General features: G+C 34.3%; 1 protein-coding gene across 1 annotated transcript in view; it reads left to right on the forward strand.

Annotated features, from left to right (window-relative positions):
* The window catches only part of DNAI4 (dynein axonemal intermediate chain 4), a 90527-nt gene that overhangs the window by 11196 nt on the left and 60873 nt on the right, over positions 1-18458 (forward strand). The window contains 5 exon segments of the mRNA XM_035018317.1: positions 1160-1337; positions 11141-11325; positions 12676-12788; positions 14142-14298; positions 17260-17399. Of these exon segments, the coding sequence (XP_034874208.1) occupies positions 1160-1337; positions 11141-11325; positions 12676-12788; positions 14142-14298; positions 17260-17399 (773 nt within the window).

Raw genomic sequence — 18458 nt, forward strand, 5'->3', positions numbered from 1 at the left:
AAACAATACTTTTTTAGTGACCACAGTATACTGGGTACTGTTGTGGGTTCTAGGAATGTAGCAATTAACAAGACAAAAGTTCTTGCCCTGAAGATGCTTACATTCTAGTAAAGGAGTGGACAACAGGAACAAAGTGTCAAGTCATAATAAATGCTATGAAGAAAAATAACATGTGAAAATGGATTGATGATTGTCATTTAAAAATATTTCATTCTTGTCTGATCTTTTATGATTTGAAAAGTAAAAGTATCATTTAAAATGTTTTCTTTGGGGGTTTGGGGCGCCTGGCTGGCTCAGTCAGTAGAGCATGCAACTCTTAATCTCAGGGTCATGAGTTCAAGCCCCATGTTAGGTGTGGAGCCTACTTAAAATAAAAATTTAAAAATAATAAAAAGACAAAATGTTTTCTTTGGAAACAGATTTCCTTTTTATAATCTAAAGGAAGATCATCCTTGTTTTATAGAAATCCATAGTACGATCAGAGTACTAGAACAAAGGAATGATAAGGTAGGTTTTTGTGTTTAGGAATTTGCAGAGTATACAAAAGTGAAATCGTATTTTTTTCTCCAGGATGCAAACATTTTGATTTTATCTTCTCTTCTTATTAAAAATTATTATGTAATTGTTCAGGCAGGAACACAATATTTTTTCCAGGTTTTATTACTCATGCTTCGTTCTGCCTGTGGAGCTGTACTGTACACTCACTTATGCTTTACTATGTGCCAGGGACTTCCTAACCATAATATACAAATTAATCCATTTAATCCTCATAATAATCTATGAATAGGGTACTATTTAATATCCCCATCTTACAGATAAGGAAACTAAGACCTAGAGAAATCAGTGCAGACTTTGGATTGAACTGCCTGGCTTCAAATTTCAACTCTAGGAGGAATTTTTCCCTCTTAAGCCTCTGTGATTTTATATAAAATGATATTTATAGCAGCCTCTTAAGGGTTGCAAGAAAAAAGTGACATAATGCATGTAAACATTCTAGAACTCTGTTTACACATGATGAGCTCTCAGGTAGCTATTATTATTTCTTGTTTATATGTTCAGATTGTTTCCATGTTTCTAAATGAAAATCTGCTTTTTTACTGTTGGTTAATTTTCCTTCAATCATGGATCCTTTGTATTATGTTTTCTTTTCCTGATATAGGAGCGTTGGCCCACAGCCAAAGAAATCTATTAGCTTTACTAACACAGTAAAAGGAGGTCAAACAAAAGGATATGTTGGTGCAAACCAAAGCAAAATGGCTATGTCAAAAACCTTGACGGTTCTACCTGAGATAAAAACAGAAAAAATGAATATTTCTACCCCAAGGACAGTCATACAGGTAATGTTCTTTAGAATTCTGAGTTTATTTGAAAATGGCACCATAAAGAACTTGACTGAAATGTTAAAGATAGAAAATATACTGCTTTGAAATAACCGACTCACTTCTAATATCGAATATTGATTTTGTTGGTCTTTACCACATAACATATCTTACAGCACAATATTGGCTGTTGGCTCCTATAATTCATTACTAATCATGAGAACATTAGAGTGGAGTGAGGAAAGTCTACTCATGACCTTAAGAACTAGTTGATTATGGTATTAATAATAGCTAACCTAGCTATAATATAGATAGTAAAGCTAACATCCATTCTTCTTTGCAGTGTACCCTAGAAAATATAAGATAAATTGTCACAAAATTAGTTATCTCATTAGAAAACTAAGAATTGAATTTTTAAAACTTTTTTTTTTTTTTAAGATTTTATTTATTTGACAGAGAGAGACACAGCGAGAGAGGGAACACAAGCAGGGGGAGTGGGAGAGGGAGAAGCAGGCTTCCCGCTGAGCAGGAAGCCCAATGTGGGGCTCGATCCCAGGACCCTGGTACCATGACCTGAGCCGAAGGCAGACGATTAACGACTGAGCCACCCAGGCACCCCTGAATTTTTAAAACTTTTAATCAAAGTATAATATATATACAGACAAGTATGTAATATATAAATCTGAATGGGCTAGGCAATGATATTTTTAGATATGACACAAAAAAACACAGTCCATTAAAGATAAAATTGGTAAATTGGACTCCATCAAAATGAAAGCTTCTTCTGGTCTCTGAAAAACATTGTTGCTAAAAGAATGAAAAAAGAAGCCATACAGTGGGAAAAATTATTTATAAAGCATATATCTGATAAAGTACTTGTATCCAAAATATATAAACAATTCTCAAAACAATATTAAAACGACCTAATTTTTAAAACGAGCAAAACAGTTTTTAAAGATTTTATTTATTTACTTGAGAGAGAGAATGAGTGCAGAGGGAGAAGCTGACTACCCTGCTGAGCAGAGCCCACCCCCCACCCCCCAACTCAAGGCTCAATCCCAGGACCCTGAGATCATGGCCTGAGCCAAAGGCAGATGCTTAACCAATTGAGCCACCCGGCACCCCATGAACAAAACATTTGAACAAATACTTCAACAAAGTACATATACAGATAGCAAATGAGCACATCAAAAGATGATCGGCATTAGTCATTAGGGAAATGTAAATTGAAACCCTGAGATACTGCTGAACACCTATTAGAATGGCTAAAATTAAAAGACTGATCATACTAAATGTGGGCAAGTATGTGGAAGAACCAGAATTTTCATACACTGCTGGTAGGAATGGAAAATGAAAAACCATTTGGCAGTTTATTCAATGTTAAATATATACCTACTATACCACCCAGCCATTCCACTTCTAGGTATCTACTCAAGAGAAAAGAAAGTATATGTTTATACAAAAACTAGTACACAAATTTTTATAGCATCTTTGTTTATAATAGCCAAAAAATGAAAACAAGCTAATATAATTTTAATAAATGAATACTATATATTTGCATATATATTACATGTACCATTATCTTAGTCAACTCAGGCTGTTAAAACAAAGTACTATTGGCTGGATGACTTATAAACAAATTTATTTCTCACAGTTCTGGGACTGGAAGCCCAAGATAAGAATGCCAACATGGTTGAGTTCTGGTAAGGACCCTCTTCCAGGTTGCAGACTGCTAACTTCTCAATATATCCTCAATGTATTCTCAATGTATCACATGGTGGAAAGACATTTAACTAACTCTCTGGCCTCTTTTCAGAGGGCACTCACTAATCCCATTCATTAGGTCTCCACCTTCATGACCTAATTACTTTTCAAAGGTTCTACCTTCCAATACCATCACATTGGAATTAGGGGGCCAACTTGAATTTTGGGTGTACACAAACATTCCGTCCATAACAATCATATATTACTGTGTATCCATTATATGTATTATGTATATATTATACATACAATACATACATATTATATGGTATTACAACATGTAGAAGGGATAGTGCATCATGACTAACTGAGGATAATGCATGCAAGGTTGTTCCAACATTTAAAAATCAATACTACTTGGCATATTAATAGACTGGGAGGGGAGAATCTATGGGATCATCAGAACAGATAAAGAAAAAGCATTTGAAAAAATTTAATATCCATTCATTTTTAAAAAAAATTTTTTAAACCATTTAGCTAATCTGAAAGAGAAAGGATTTCCTCAGGGCATTCTGAAAAAACTACAGCTAACATCAGACTCAGAGATGAAAGACTGAAAGCTTTTCCCCTCAGATCAGGAACAACACAAAGATGCCCACTTTTGCTACTTCTCAGCATAGTGGGTGTCCAAGCCAGAGCAATTAGTGAAGAAGAAGAAAGAAAAATCGTCCAAAATGGAAAGGAAAAAGTAAATCTCAGTTCACAGATGACATGATCTTATATGTAGAAAACCCCAAAGATGCCACATTTAAGAAAAAAAAAAAAAGCAAACAACTTAGAACTAATCAATTCAGCAAAGTTTTAGTATAGAAAATTAACACACAAAAATCAGTTGTGTTGCTATACACTAGCAACAATGTTTTGGATTCTATCCAATCCAAAAAGAAAACAATCCAAAAAGAAAATTAAGAAAAAAGATTTCTATTTACAATAATATCAAAAAGAATAAAATACTTAGGAATAAACTAAAGAAGTGAAAGACGTACACTGATAACTACAAAAATTGCTGAAAGAAATGAAAGAAGACGATAATAAATGGGAAAACATCCCTTGTTTATACATTGGAATATTTCTTAGGATGTCAATTCTACCCAAAACAAGATACAGATTCAAAGCAATCCCTATCAAAATCCCAATGACATTTCTTGTGGAAATAAAAAAATCCATCCTAAAATGGATATGGAATATTAAGAGACCCCAAATAGTCAAAACAATCTTGAAAAAGAACCACAAAGGTGAAGGTCTCACACGTCCTGATTTCAAAACTTACTATGAAGCTGTAGTAATCAATACAGTGCACTACTAGCATAAAGACAGATATATGGACCAATGGAATAGAATAGAGGGCCCAGAAATAACCCCTTACATATAAGTTCAAATGATTTTCAACAAGGATGCCAATTCTATGCAATGAGGAAAGGACAGTCTTTTCAACAAAGGTGTTGGAAAAACTGGATATCTACATGCAAAAGAATGATGTAGGACCCTTATATACAAAAATAACGCCAAATGTATCAAGCCCTTACAGCTAAAACTATAAAACTCTTAGAAGAGGGGTGTCTGGGTGGCTCAGTTGGTTAAGTGTCCAACTCTAGGTTTTGGCTCAAGTCATGATCTCAGGGTCCTGGGATAGAGCCCCAAGTCTGGCTCCATGCTTAGCGCAGACTGCTTGTCCCTCTCCCTCCCCCTCTGTTCTTCGAACCCCATCCCTCACGTGTGCTCCTGTGAGTGCTCTCTGTCTCTCTCTCTCAAATAAATAAATGTAGGGCTTTATTCCCCAAAGCAGAACTTCAGCATTTCTCATCCTGCCCCCAAATGCCTGTTGCTGAGGCTAAGTTCTGGGTGAGTACAGTTGAGAAGTATGGACTCCTTTCTTCTGCCTAATCCCTACTGATGAACTCTACCTTGAGTGTGGCACACTGAGAATACTGAGGTCCTGCCCTGGATCATGAGGAAATGGTTCCAGGTCAGGAGAAGCAAGCTGATAATATCTCAGGTTACTGCTCTGCCCCCACTATGGAGCATTCAACATCTAGAATGAGGTTGTCACTCATAGAGAAGCTTACCATTGTTTCCACTCCCATGGTGCAGAGATTTTATCTAGGGGGAGAAGCAAGCTGTAAAACAAATAGCTCCTAATATCTTCCAAAAGGAACTAACTTCATTTGCAACAGAGCATGGGGAAGTTTGAACCTAAAAGTACACTCAAATACAGTGGAGGTTTTGGTGAAAGGGAATTGAGTTAGATTCATGGATTTTTAAAAAAGATAATTAGTTCAGTGAAGATACACCCTAGACTGTAGGCTAGCTAGTTAACTGGGAACGTGGGAATAAGGCAGCCGGGAGGAGCATTTTGGAGTGAGAATACCAAACATTGACCTCAGAAGTTAGTCTCCGGAAGCAGCCACAATTATTTAGAGTAGAGAATCTGTGCCCCAGGGCATTGTTGAAAACTAGAGCAATCAGCTGGTAATTAGGGAAGCTTTAACAGCTGAGTGTAGTCAAGAGTAGTAGAGAGCCCTAACAGTACCATTGTCATCCCAGGATGGCTGTGGGGATACCCAAAGCTGCTTATCCCTGAGAAGCAACATCAGAGGGTTAACACTGTGTGGGAGTTTTGGGAGGGGGCATATTAGTTTTCTACAGCTACATTAGCAAAGTACTACAAACTGTAAGACTTAAAACAATAGAAGTTCATTGTCTCACAGTTCTGGAGGACAGAAGTCTGAAATCAAGGTGTTAGTGTAGATATGCACCCTCTGAATATGATAAGGAAGGATTTGTTTCGCTTCTAGCTCTGGTAGTCCTAGACATTTCTTGGCTTGTAGATCTATCACTGCAATCCTCTGTCTTCACATTGTGTTTTCCCTGTGTATTTTATGATGTCTTACCTCTATGTGTATCTATGTCCACATTTCCCCCTTTTTATAAAGACATCAGTCATACTGGATTAGAGTTCTCACCCTAATGATCTCAACTTAAGTCAGCAAAGACCCTATTTCCACAATCTGAGGTACTGGGGGTTAGGACTTCAACATATCTTCTTTGGGAGAACACAGTTCAACCCATTATGGGGAAGTAGATCTCACAAAAGTAATCTAGGTAATCACTAAACAAACAAGCAAATAGAAATTACAAGTTTTAGAAAGAAAGAAGATATCCATACCTAGGGTTGCTACAATATGTTAGCAAACTCTCCAGTTTCAAACAAAACATAGGGCATACAAAGAAATAGAAAAATATGACCCATATTCAAGAAAAAAGACAGGCAATAGAAACTGTGGGAAGAAACTGATGTCAGATTTAACAAAAAGAGATTTAAAAGAAATCATTATAAATATCTTCGTAGAACTAAAGAGACCATGATTAAAGAAGTAAAAAAAGGTATGATGACTGTCATATCCAATTCAGAAAATATCAGTAAAGAGGCTCAACATCACTGATCATCAGGGAAATACAAATCAAAGCTACAATGATATCACCTCACACCTGTCAGAATGGCTAAAATTAACAACATAAGGAACAACTATTGTTGGCAAGGATGTGGAGAAAGGGGAATTCTCTTGTTGGAAATGCAAATTGGAGCAGCAACTCTGGAAAACAGTATAGAGCTTCCTCAAAAAGTTAAAAACAGAGCTACCCTACAATCCAGCAATTGCACTATTAGGTATTTACCCAAAGAATATAAGAATACTAATTTGAAGGAATACATGAACCCCGATGTTTATAGCAGCATTATCTATAATAGCTAAATTATGGAGACAGCCTAAGTATCCATCGACAGATGAATGGATAAAGAAGATGTGGTATATATATACAATGGAATATTATTCAGCCATAAGGGGAGTGAAATCTAGCCATTTGCAACAACATGGATAGAGCTACAGAGTATTATGCTAAGTGAAATAAGTCAGTCAGTGAAAGACAAATGCCATATGATTTCACTCATATGTGGAATTTAAACAAATGGATAAAGGGGGGAAAAAAGAGAGCGGCAACCCAAGAAACAGACTCTGAACTATAGAGAACAAACTGATGATTACCAGAAGGGAGGTTGGTGGAGGGATGGGTTAAATAGGTGATGGGGATTAAGTAGTGTACTTGTAATGAGCACCAGGTGTTGCACTGAAGTGTTGAATCACTATATTGTTCACGTGAAGCTAATATTACAATGTATGTTGGAATTTAAATAAAAACTTGAAAAAATACTTTATTGTATATTTGAAAGTTCCTAAGAAAATTGATTTTAAAAGTTCTATCATGGGGCATCTGGGTGGCACAGTTGCTTGGGCATCTGACTCTTGATTTTGGCTCAGGTCATGGTCAGGGTCCTGCGATCAGGCCCACATCAGGCTCCCCACTCAGCGTGGAGTCTGCTTAGGATTCTCTTCTCCCTCTGCCTCTCCCCTCATGCTCTCTCTCTCTAAAATAAACAAATAAAATGTTAAAAAAAAAAAAAGTTCTCATCATAACAAAAAATAATTTTGTAACTATGTGAGGTGATGGATTTTAATTTATTTTTTTAAGGGGCGCCTGGGTGGATCAGTCTTTAGGTGTCTGCCTTCGGCTTGGGTCGTAATCCCGGGGTCCTGGGATTGAGCCCCGCATCGGGCTCCCTGATCCGCGGGAAGCCTGCTTCTCCCTCTCCTACTCCCCCTGCTTGTGTTCCCTCTCTCGCTGTCTCTCTCTGTCAAATAAATAAATAAAATCTTTAAAAAAATTTATTTTTTTAAAGTTATTTTAGAGAAAGAGAGAGCAAGTGAGTGGAAGAGGGGCAGAGGGAGAAAATCCCCAAGCAGACTTCCTGCTGGGCACAGAGCCCCATATGGGGCTTGATCTCATAACCCAGGAGATCATGACATGAGCCAAAACCAAGAGTCGGATGCTTAACTGACTGAGCCACCCAGGCGCCCCTGAGGTGATGGATTTTAAATAAACTTATTATTGTAATCATTCTGTAATATATACATATATCAAATCATATGTAGTACACCTAAAGTGGATACAATCTTACGTGTCAGTTATAGCTCAATTAAAATTAATTAAATAAAATGCAGTTTCTGGGTTGTACCAAAAAAATTATAAAAAAGAACCAAATGGAAATTCTGGAGTTGAAAAGCACAGTAATCAAAACTTTAAACATTCACTAGAGGAACTAAATAATAGATTTTAACTGACAGAAGGAAGAATTAGCCAACTTGAGGATAGATCTGTAGAGATTATACAAGCCAAAAACGGAGTGGAAAAAAGAATGAAGAAAAATGAATGGAGCCTCAGAAAGGGTGATACTAACCCAAAGTAACAGAATACAGATTCTTCTCAAGTACACATGGAACATTTTCCAGGATAGCTCATATGTTAGGCCACAAAATGAGAATTAATTAATTGAAGAGAATTTAAATCATATCATGCATCTTTTCCAGCCACAATGTTAGGAACCTAGACATTAATTACACAAAGAAAACTGGAAAGTTCAAAAATATGTGGAGATTAAGCAATATGCTACTGAATAACTAATGTGTCAAGAAATCAAAAGAGAAATCAAAAAATATCTTGAGACAGATGAAAATGGAAATATAGCAAAATTTGTGGGATGCAGCAAAAGCAGTTCTAAAAGGGAAGGTCATAGAGATAAATACCTACCTCAGGAAACAAAAAGAGTCTCAAACAACTTAATTTTATGCTTCAAATGACTAGAAAAAGAACAAATGAAGCCCAGAGTTAGTAGGAGGAAAGAAAGAAAAGATTAGAGCAGAAACAAATGAAATAGGGACTGAAAAGATAATAAGGAAGATCAATGAAACTAAAAGCTGGTTTTTTGAAAAGATAAACAAAATTGACAAATCTTTAACTATATTCACCAAGAAAAAAAGAGAGGGGATTCAAATAAACAAAATTAGGTTCAAATAAATAAAATCAGAAACAAAAAAGATGTTACAACTGATACCACAGAAATAACAAAGGATCATAAGAGAATATTATGAACAAATATATGCCAACAAATTGGACAACCTAGAAGAAATGTACAAATCATTAGAAATGAACAACTTATCAAGACTGAATTTGATGAAACAGAAAATCTGAACTGTCCAATTACTATTAAAGAGATTGAGTCAGTAATCAAAAACCTCCCAACAAACAAAATTCTAGAACCAGTTTCAGTGGTGAATTATACCAAACATTCAAAGAAGAATTAATATCAATTCTTCTCAAACTTTTCCAATAAAGGAAGAGGGGGAAGCTCTTCCAAATTCATTTTATGAGGCCTGCACTACCTGATACAAAAACCATACAAGGACACCACAAGGAAAGAAAATTATACACCAATATCTATGATGAACATAGATAGAAAACCCTAAACAAAATATTGGTAAACCAAATTCAACGATATATTAAAAGGATTATAGATCATGATCAAATAGGATTTATTCCAGGGATTGCAAGGATGGTTTAGTACTCACAAATCAATCAATGTGATACACCACATTAACAAAATGAAGGATAAAAATCATATGATCATCTCAATAGATGCAGAAAAAGCATTTGACAAAATTCAACATCCATTTATGATAAAAACTCTACAAAGCAGGTATAGAGAGAATGTACCTCAACATAATTAGGCCATATATGTACTCAATGGTGAAAAGATGAAACCTTGTCCTCTACGATCAAGATAAAGACAAGGATACCCACTCTTGCCCCTTTTATTCAACATAGTATTGGAGGTCCTAGATAGAGTAATAAATCAAGAAAAAGAGATGAAAGGTATCCAAGTTGGAAAGGAAGAAGTGAAACTGTCACTATTTGTAGATGACATGATATTATATATAGAAAGTCCTAAAGAGGCCACCAAAAAACTATCAGAATAATAAATAAATTCAGTAAATTTGCTGGATACAAAATTAATATACAGAAATCTGTTGCATTTCTATACATTAATATCCAGTACTCAGAAAGAGAAATTTAAAAAACGATCCCATTTACAATTGCATCTAAATAAATAAAATACCTAGAAATAAATTTAACAAAGGAGGTAAAAGATCTGTATATTGAACATTACAAGATATTAATGAAAGAAATTGAAGATACAAATACATAAAAAGATATTCCATGCTTATTGATTGGAACAGTCAATATTGTTAAAATGTCCACACTAGCCAAAGCAATGTACAGAGTCAGGCAAACCCTATCAAAACTTCAATGGCATTTTTCACAGAATAGAATAATCTTAAAATTTGTATGGACCAGCAAAAGACCCTGAGCTAATAGCTAAAGCAATCTTAGAAAAGAATAAAGCTGGAGACATCACCCTCTCTGATTTCAAATTGTATTACAGAGCTGTAGTAATTAAAACAGTATGGTATTTGTACATAAACACATACATCAAAAATAGAAACAAAGATCAATGGAACTGAATAGAGAGCCCAGAAATAAACCTTCACATATATGGTCAGTTAATTTACAATTAAAGAGCAGCATACACACTGGGGAAAAACAGTATCTTCAATAAGTAGAGTTAGGAAAACTGGACAGCCACATGCAAAAGAATAAAGCTGAACCACTATCTTACACCATACACAAAAATTAACTCAAAATGGATTAAAAACTTGAATGTAAGAGCTGTATTTCTGTATGTTAAATTTCATAATTGGAAAGATTAAGAATTAGGCAAAAACAGCAATATGTGAAAATTGGGAAATGCTTACTAATAAAATGTTGAATGAATAATAGTGGGTTTTTTAAAGCTTATACATAAAAAATTAAACATACAAAAATATTAACAATCTGGATGAATTATCTTTCTACCTTTCTGAATTTCCCTGAAATTAATATGTATTATTTGCATATAGGTAAAAACATGAATAAGACGTTTTTAAAAAGTATGCCTAGTTAAGAAATTTTTTAAGCATAAAATCTTTCATTCAATTTTTCATGTTTATTCCATCCTAGAAACATTGTATTTCCTTTTTCCTACTACTTTTATTTCTATTTTCTAGGACCCTATTTTTCAGAAACCCCATTTTTTTTAACATTTCATTTTAAATAACCATTTTCCACAGGTGATTAATGCACTTGGAGTTGATGTTACTCCCCGACCTCTTTACCATCAAGACACACATATGGGTGCAGCAAAGCCAAATAAATTATTGACATCACAAGAAGGATCATATGCATCAGAATATATATCTTCCTATAGCCTGTATCAGAATACAATAAATCCTAGTATGTTAGGGCAGTTTACAAGGTAGAGTATACTATTCTATTGTTCTTTTTTATATCATATGTACTGTCTTTTCGTTTAAGTTGCATATATATAACTTAGATGTCAGTTGTCTTCAGACTCCCAACTCCACTCTACATTAGTGTACTAGCCATCTCTATGTTCCCCTCATGTTTTACTTAGATGTAGAGCTTTACATGACTTAAGAGTTCCCTGACACACCAAAACATTTCTGAGAAAAATATGTAGATTTTACTCAAGATTTCCTGAGGAACCAAAAGGTGAGGCTAGTATCACATACCCACAGACACATTTCTTCAGTTTCTTTTATGTTGCAGTTTATGGGAAGAAGTAGCTTTCCTTCTCTGTGACTACCCCCCGCCCCGACTCCATTCTTCCATGAAAATCCCTGTTCTCCTAGGGTTTTGATTTCTCTTCTGTTTCATAATTTTTTTGTAAATGAAATGTTATGCATGTATTATGTAGACACTTACATTACTGAAATTTTATTAATGCTTACAGTGGAGAAGTTCAGAGTCTTTGCAATAATAAAACAGGATGTCCTAAAATAATCTAAAGATTATGGGGAAATATTTGAGTGTGTAATTTTCAATCTGACAAATTAAAATTTCCAGATGTTAACTAAGCACAAAATTTTAAGAGAAAATATGCTGTTTGAGAGTCTGCCTCCAAATTTGCATAGAATAGTCATAGGAGTGCTCTATAAAACAAAGAATATTCCACTAAACTGAATCTATCCTTTTGGAGGACAGTTGGACTTATAAATAGAAAAGGCAAAAAGGTATATAATATCATAAAGTAATATTAAGTTCATATGTTTAAAGAAATTATTTTTGTATTCTTCAATTTATTGATTTCCCAACCAGTATATAGATTTTCTTTTAATTAAATCTTGAGAGGACCTTTATAAAATTGAATAAATCACATTTAAGATGGGATTTGAATGACGAGCAGAAAACGGGTGAAAAATGAAAGGAAGTTCCAGGCCGAAGCTCTAATAAAATAAGAGAGAACTGCAAGATTGAGGAAAAATGGGGAAGGGGAAGAGTGATAATGAAGATGGAGAGACTGGATAGGTAGACTGTGTTTTAGCTTTTTATGCTAAATATATTGTGAATCCATCGAAGGACTTTAGACATAGGTTTGACATGTTTTATCTCTAAGATATATTTATAATGACTTTTTACTTAAGGAACACTACAAAACAACTCTGTTTAAAGAAGTTTCTTTTTATCAATTTTTTACATGATTAAATATATTTGATTTCTCAATATGATAATGTTTTTATTTATATATTTCATTACCCATAAGAACATCTAAATAAATGAATAATGTTGTTTTTCATTATTAAAGGTCAGTTTTAGGAAGCAGTACAGTTTCTAAATCAAGTGTATCTACTACTGAATCAATAGCAGAAGACCTAGAAGAACCATCCTATAAACGGGAAAAACTGAGTAGTTTTACAGGTAATGAAAATAATATAATTTATTTCAGTAACAGCCCATTATTTCCTCAGCAACTGAGCTTATTATTTGTCAGGTACTTGAGATAAAAGAACTATGGTAATGATTCTCAAATGCTGGCCTGAGGAGTAGCTACTGAGAACTACCAGGGTAGCATTAAAGTTCCCAAGGTGAGTCTCTTGCACCACCAGCCTCAGGAGAGACAAACCCTGTTTTAGAAGTCCTCTGCTTTTAACGCAGGAGGCAAGTCCTTCTGATACATTGTGATCAGTTCCCTAATAAGACATATGTAGAATGTTATCGGAGCACTTTGAAAGTGAAGATTAACATCTTTGAGGTGGAAAAAAAAAAAAGAATTCATAGAGAACATTATAGACTTTTGAATTGGGTTCTTAAAGATGATTAGTAATTTGTCAGGAGAACAAGTAAGAGTGGCTCCTTCCAGGCAGAGCATAAAACATGAGGTAAAGGATTATGAAAATAAAGATAAAAGAATGATAAAATAATGGATGATCAAAAGTGCTGGAAGAAATGGGTACCTACCTGAGGAACATTCACCTTGAAGTGCAGTAAGGGTGCCTCTTCCTCTGAGATGATAATGAAGGATTGATGAAAGTATTCATAAGTTTGGAAAAGTGCTTGATAGCGTCTTTGGTGTTAAGATATGTAACAGGAATGCTCTGACCACAAGAGAATACCCAACTACCATTAGCTTAAACAATCAACTATTTTGGATTTGATTTTGTGGCTTGACTGTCAGACTCTGGATTGGCAGCTCTGCTATTCTCTTTCCTGAAAACTTTTCTTCTTACTTCTTGCTTCTTGCTGTTTGCTCCATGGTCTCAAAATATCTGCCCCAGCTGTGGGTATTATATCCATGTTAAAGGCAGAAAGAGAGAGAAAGGCAGTAGCTTCAGTCATATCACCCTTATTTATCAGGAAAGTAAAAGTTTCCCCAGGAGCCTTCTTCTTTCCTATGTATTTCTGCTGTTATCTCATTGGCCAGAACTCTGTCACATGGTCAACTCTAGCTTCAGGAGAGGCTAAGAAAGCTAAACACTTGATTTTCTTAATGGAAAGAGCAAGGGAAGGGAAAAAGCCTTAGCAATGAAAACTTAGGCAATCAGCAGTGTCTGGGGCAGCAGGGAGGATCATCCTATCAGAGGGAGACGGGAGGATTGGATTACTATCATAATCTCCCCCCCTGCATCAGAGGGATTGAATACATCCCACAACACGGTCTGTTCTTTGACCACATAAAGCCACCTGCAATGTATGACCCATCACGATATTTTGGTAAAATGAAAATTAAAAATAGCAATTAGTCAATGATTTTTATTAAGTCATCTATTTTAGACTTACGAGTTGTGAGGGCAACACCTGAGAAAATTGTAACAAAAGAAGACCTACAAAAGATGATAGAGATAACACTCACAGAGACGGAAACACTGAGATTTTTTAACCTACCAACAGTCATGGTTTCTGTGGAATCTGAAGAAGCTGAGAAGGTCATGTATGTATGGCTCAATTGTCTATTTGCTTCTGTAATTTAAGTGCTAAGTCAGAGGTTCTTATCCTTGTTTCTGTTTTTAGGGATTCCTGGATAAATAGTGGTGGCATATGTGTTTGGTGAAATTATGTGTAAAGTTATATGTGTGCCCTATGAAATGATATGTAAAGTATTTATGTTGTATGTACTTTTTTCCTAGAGGAAGTACCCATAGCTTTACCTTACTCTTTAAAAAGTAGGCAAACTACTAAGTCAAATAATAAAAGAAATAAAGGAAGCTTCCAAGTCTCAATATAGATTTTAATGATTATTTTCTTTTATGCGTATATAAATTATTTCCAGTTTAAAAACAAAGGACTGACATTTTTATATTAAAAACTTAAGAAGAAAAATATGTAATGGGAAAATAACTGAGTTTACTATATTAGAGCAGATTTTCCATCTGTCCTTATTAATTAATTTAAATAGATCATTAATTTTTGCCTTGTGTATTTTGAAGCTTTGTTGTTAAACCCATACACATTAAGGATTGTTATGCCTTTTGGGGAGAATTGACCCCTTTATCATTATGTAATGTCCCTCTTTATCTCTGATAATTTGCCTTGCTCTGAAGTCTACTCTGTCTGAAATTAATTTAGCTACTATAAATAGAGTATTGATAGTTATTCGGATTATTTAGATTCAAATATAATTTGAATATGACTCATAGTACTAAAAAATTCATCATTAAAATATTTTTAGGGCATTATTCTTATCCAGATATTAACCTAGAATTGTTTTGGACTATAGAATATAGTACAAATAGATCCTGAATAACATACTTTGAAACCCATAAGACATAAAGGGAAGCTCTTAACACCAAAAAAAGGAAAGGAAAGAATAACAAATGGATAAATAAATGATCTGAAATCAGAGAGGGAGAGATGCTAGAAGCAAATGTTAAAATTAGCACATGGATCTATTGTTCGTTAAGTCTTGGGTCCCCCACAAATTGAGAGGACGGAAAGAGATATTTTTGTATTAATCAAAGACCCTTAAAAGGATTTCAGTTATCTCAAGTGATCCCAGGTCTCATAGCTACTATCATAAGCCAACATGAATTTTCTCTGGAGGAAATCATATCCCATTTAGGCTCTTAAGATTGCCTCAGATTGAGTTTGGTAAAAATACACCAAACCAATAAAGAAGCCATTATGAATGAGAATTAAAAGAAATAACAAACCCTATATCTACATCATGAGGACTGTGGATAATGAGATTTTAGTAGGGCTATATTATGAGATATAGAATATAAAATATATGTGAAATATTTAAATAAAAGATAAAGCTAACACCTCACTAACATTAAGAAACTATCAAAATGATGACTCATATTTGCAAAAACATCTAAAAAGAACTGTAAAATAAAGTATGCTTATATAACTGTTGAAACTAAAAAGTAAATGTTAAATTTAAACAAGGCGTAATTGAACAGAGATTTAATAAGTTGAAACAAAGATCTGGATAAATTATACAAAATAAACCTTGGAGATAAAAATGTGATATAAAGTATGAAAGATAAGTTAAAAAAAGACATCAACAATAGAATAAAGGTCCAACATGCATCTGGTTAGTTTCAAAAAGTCAAAATAGGAAGAATGAAGGAGAGGAACTGTTCAAAAAGAGGGGGTAAGGACTTTCCGAAGCTCTTAAAAGACACCATGTCACAGAAACAGGAATAAATTTTTAAAAATATCCAAAAAAAGAAGTTGTGCGTTGTACTGATACTCCAGGATATCAAATGTTAAAAGATTTTAAAAACAGAAGAAAGGGCGCCTGGGTGGCTCAGTTGGTTAAGCGACTGCCTTTGGCTCAGGTCATGATCCTGGAGTCCCTGGATCGAGTCCCGCATCGGGCTCCCTGCTCGGCAGGGAGTCTGCTTCTCCCTCTGACCCTCCCCCCTCTCATGTGCTCTCTCTCATTCTCTCTCTCTCAAATAAATAAATAAAATCTTTAAAAATAAATAAATAAATAAATAAATAAATAAATAAAACAGAAGAAAAAAAGAAAGAAAAAAACATATCATCCACAGAGAAACAATTAAACCAATAGCATTATTAGGGACAAAGAAGTTTACTTCATAATGACAGGAAGGTAAAAATAATTCTAATCTTGAATACCCCTAATAAAATAGCCTGAACATATATGAGGCAAAAATTTAAAACTTGTTAAGTATCCTATTAAAGTAGATTTAAACATGCCTCTCTTAATTACGGTGTGTCAACCAGATAAAAAATTCACATAGATACAGAAAATTTGAACCAAAAACATTTAATGATCACAACTCTTCATTCAACAATTAGAGAACATACACTCTTTTCAAGCACATATGGAACATTTATAAAAATCATCCATGCACAAGACCATGAAGCAAGGTTTCAAAAATTTCAAAGAAATAGTACCATACAAACTAAATTCTCTGGCCACAAATGGAATTAAGTTAAAAATTAATAACATAAATCTCAATGAAAACATAAATAATATTCATACACACATTTGGAAGTTAAAAAGCACATTTTCTAAGTTCCTCATGAATCAAAGAAGAAATCATAATAGAAATTTAAGAAATACTCAGAATTAAATAATTATGAAAATAATACCTACAGGATGACACAAAGGTGGTACCTTAAGGGAAATGTATAGTTTTCAGTGTTTATAGCAAAGTTCATAAAACCTATCTGGAGAGAGTGCTAGCATATTGTTGGTGGGCACTGAAAGTAGTAGGGATGCTGGGAGGTACAGTAAATAGAGTCCTTCGGAGGTAATTCAGTGCAGTCTTTCCCTAAAGAGTTTTTTTGAACTCTCACTTAACGTTTGGTGCAATCCACATTAAAGAAGGTAACTTTAAAGAGAAAACATAATATAAAGAGGTAATATCTGTGGTAATAATTTTTATTAATGAGTTGAATATACTTTTTTTTATAGTCAGAGAAACAAGAATTATGAGACCCTTTGTAGAAATAGATTAGGCAATGACTTATATGTTGAAAGGATGATGCAGACTATTAATGGAGCTCCAAAGAACAAAGAGGTTCAATGTGACAAAATCGTAAAGGAAGACAAAGGTAATTTATATTTTATTCTGCTTGATAAATGACCATATTTTAATATACATTCTTTGAGTCTGTCAATTAACAAATGAATGTTGAAACATATAAAGCAAAGATAGAAATACTTTGGCCAAATCACAATAGTAGCTAGGTACTGTAATCTACAGCTTTTAGAATTTGACAAATAACGAGTAATAAATATACATATAAAAGATTTAGATAACATAATTATCAATTTTGATTTTTATAAAAACTCTATCATAGAATTTTATACTCTTCGAATGTTTATGAAAAATTTAGAGAAACTGTCTGCTTACTATTTCACAAAGAGTATCAACCACAACTAATTACATTTAAAATGTGCCAGATACTATTCAAGGCCTTTCACATATATTAACTGGTTTAATCCTCACAACAACCCTACGAGGTAGGTGCTATTGTTACTCTCCATTTTGGAGGAAGAAACAAGCAAAGAGATGTTAGCCAACTTGCTAAGGTCACTCAGCTAGTATGGCACACAGTAATACCCTCAGACAGTCTGGTTCTAGAGCTTGTATCCTTTACTACACTTATTGTCTTTCAATGTTTAACAAACCTGCATGGCCAACAATCTGCGAAGTAGGGCCAAAAAGGTAATTAGAAGAAAGTTTTTAATTTTAATGACCTTTGTTGTGCAGCAAAACTATAAGCTAGTTCTTTTGAAAGATTAAAATAGACAAACTTCTAAGCAAGTACTAAATCAAGAAAAGGGCAACTTATAATTAGTAGGAAAGCTTTATGGCATCTTTACTCACTCTTGCCATACTCCCCTTCCCAACGTGGTGATGATCTTTAAAGACAGTAGTCTGCCTTCCCAGTTTGAGACCCTGGCCTCTGGTTCCAGAGGGGGCAGAGCAGACTTTATTCTTAGCAGAGCTGGTTTCTCTGTTTCAACCTGTCTGGGAGCTACCTGAAGGACTGACACAGAGCACTTGTCTTATTATTATTTTTTTTAATTCAGCACTCTCTCAGGTGGTAAAGCAGCTGTGCATACTGCATTCTCCACAAATATTGAAAGGCAAATGAACAACTCAT

Source organism: Mirounga leonina, unplaced genomic scaffold (assembly GCF_011800145.1).
Source record: "Mirounga leonina isolate KUSES-001 unplaced genomic scaffold, KU_Mleo_1.0 Mir_173, whole genome shotgun sequence".
Taxonomy (NCBI): domain Eukaryota; kingdom Metazoa; phylum Chordata; class Mammalia; order Carnivora; family Phocidae; genus Mirounga; species Mirounga leonina.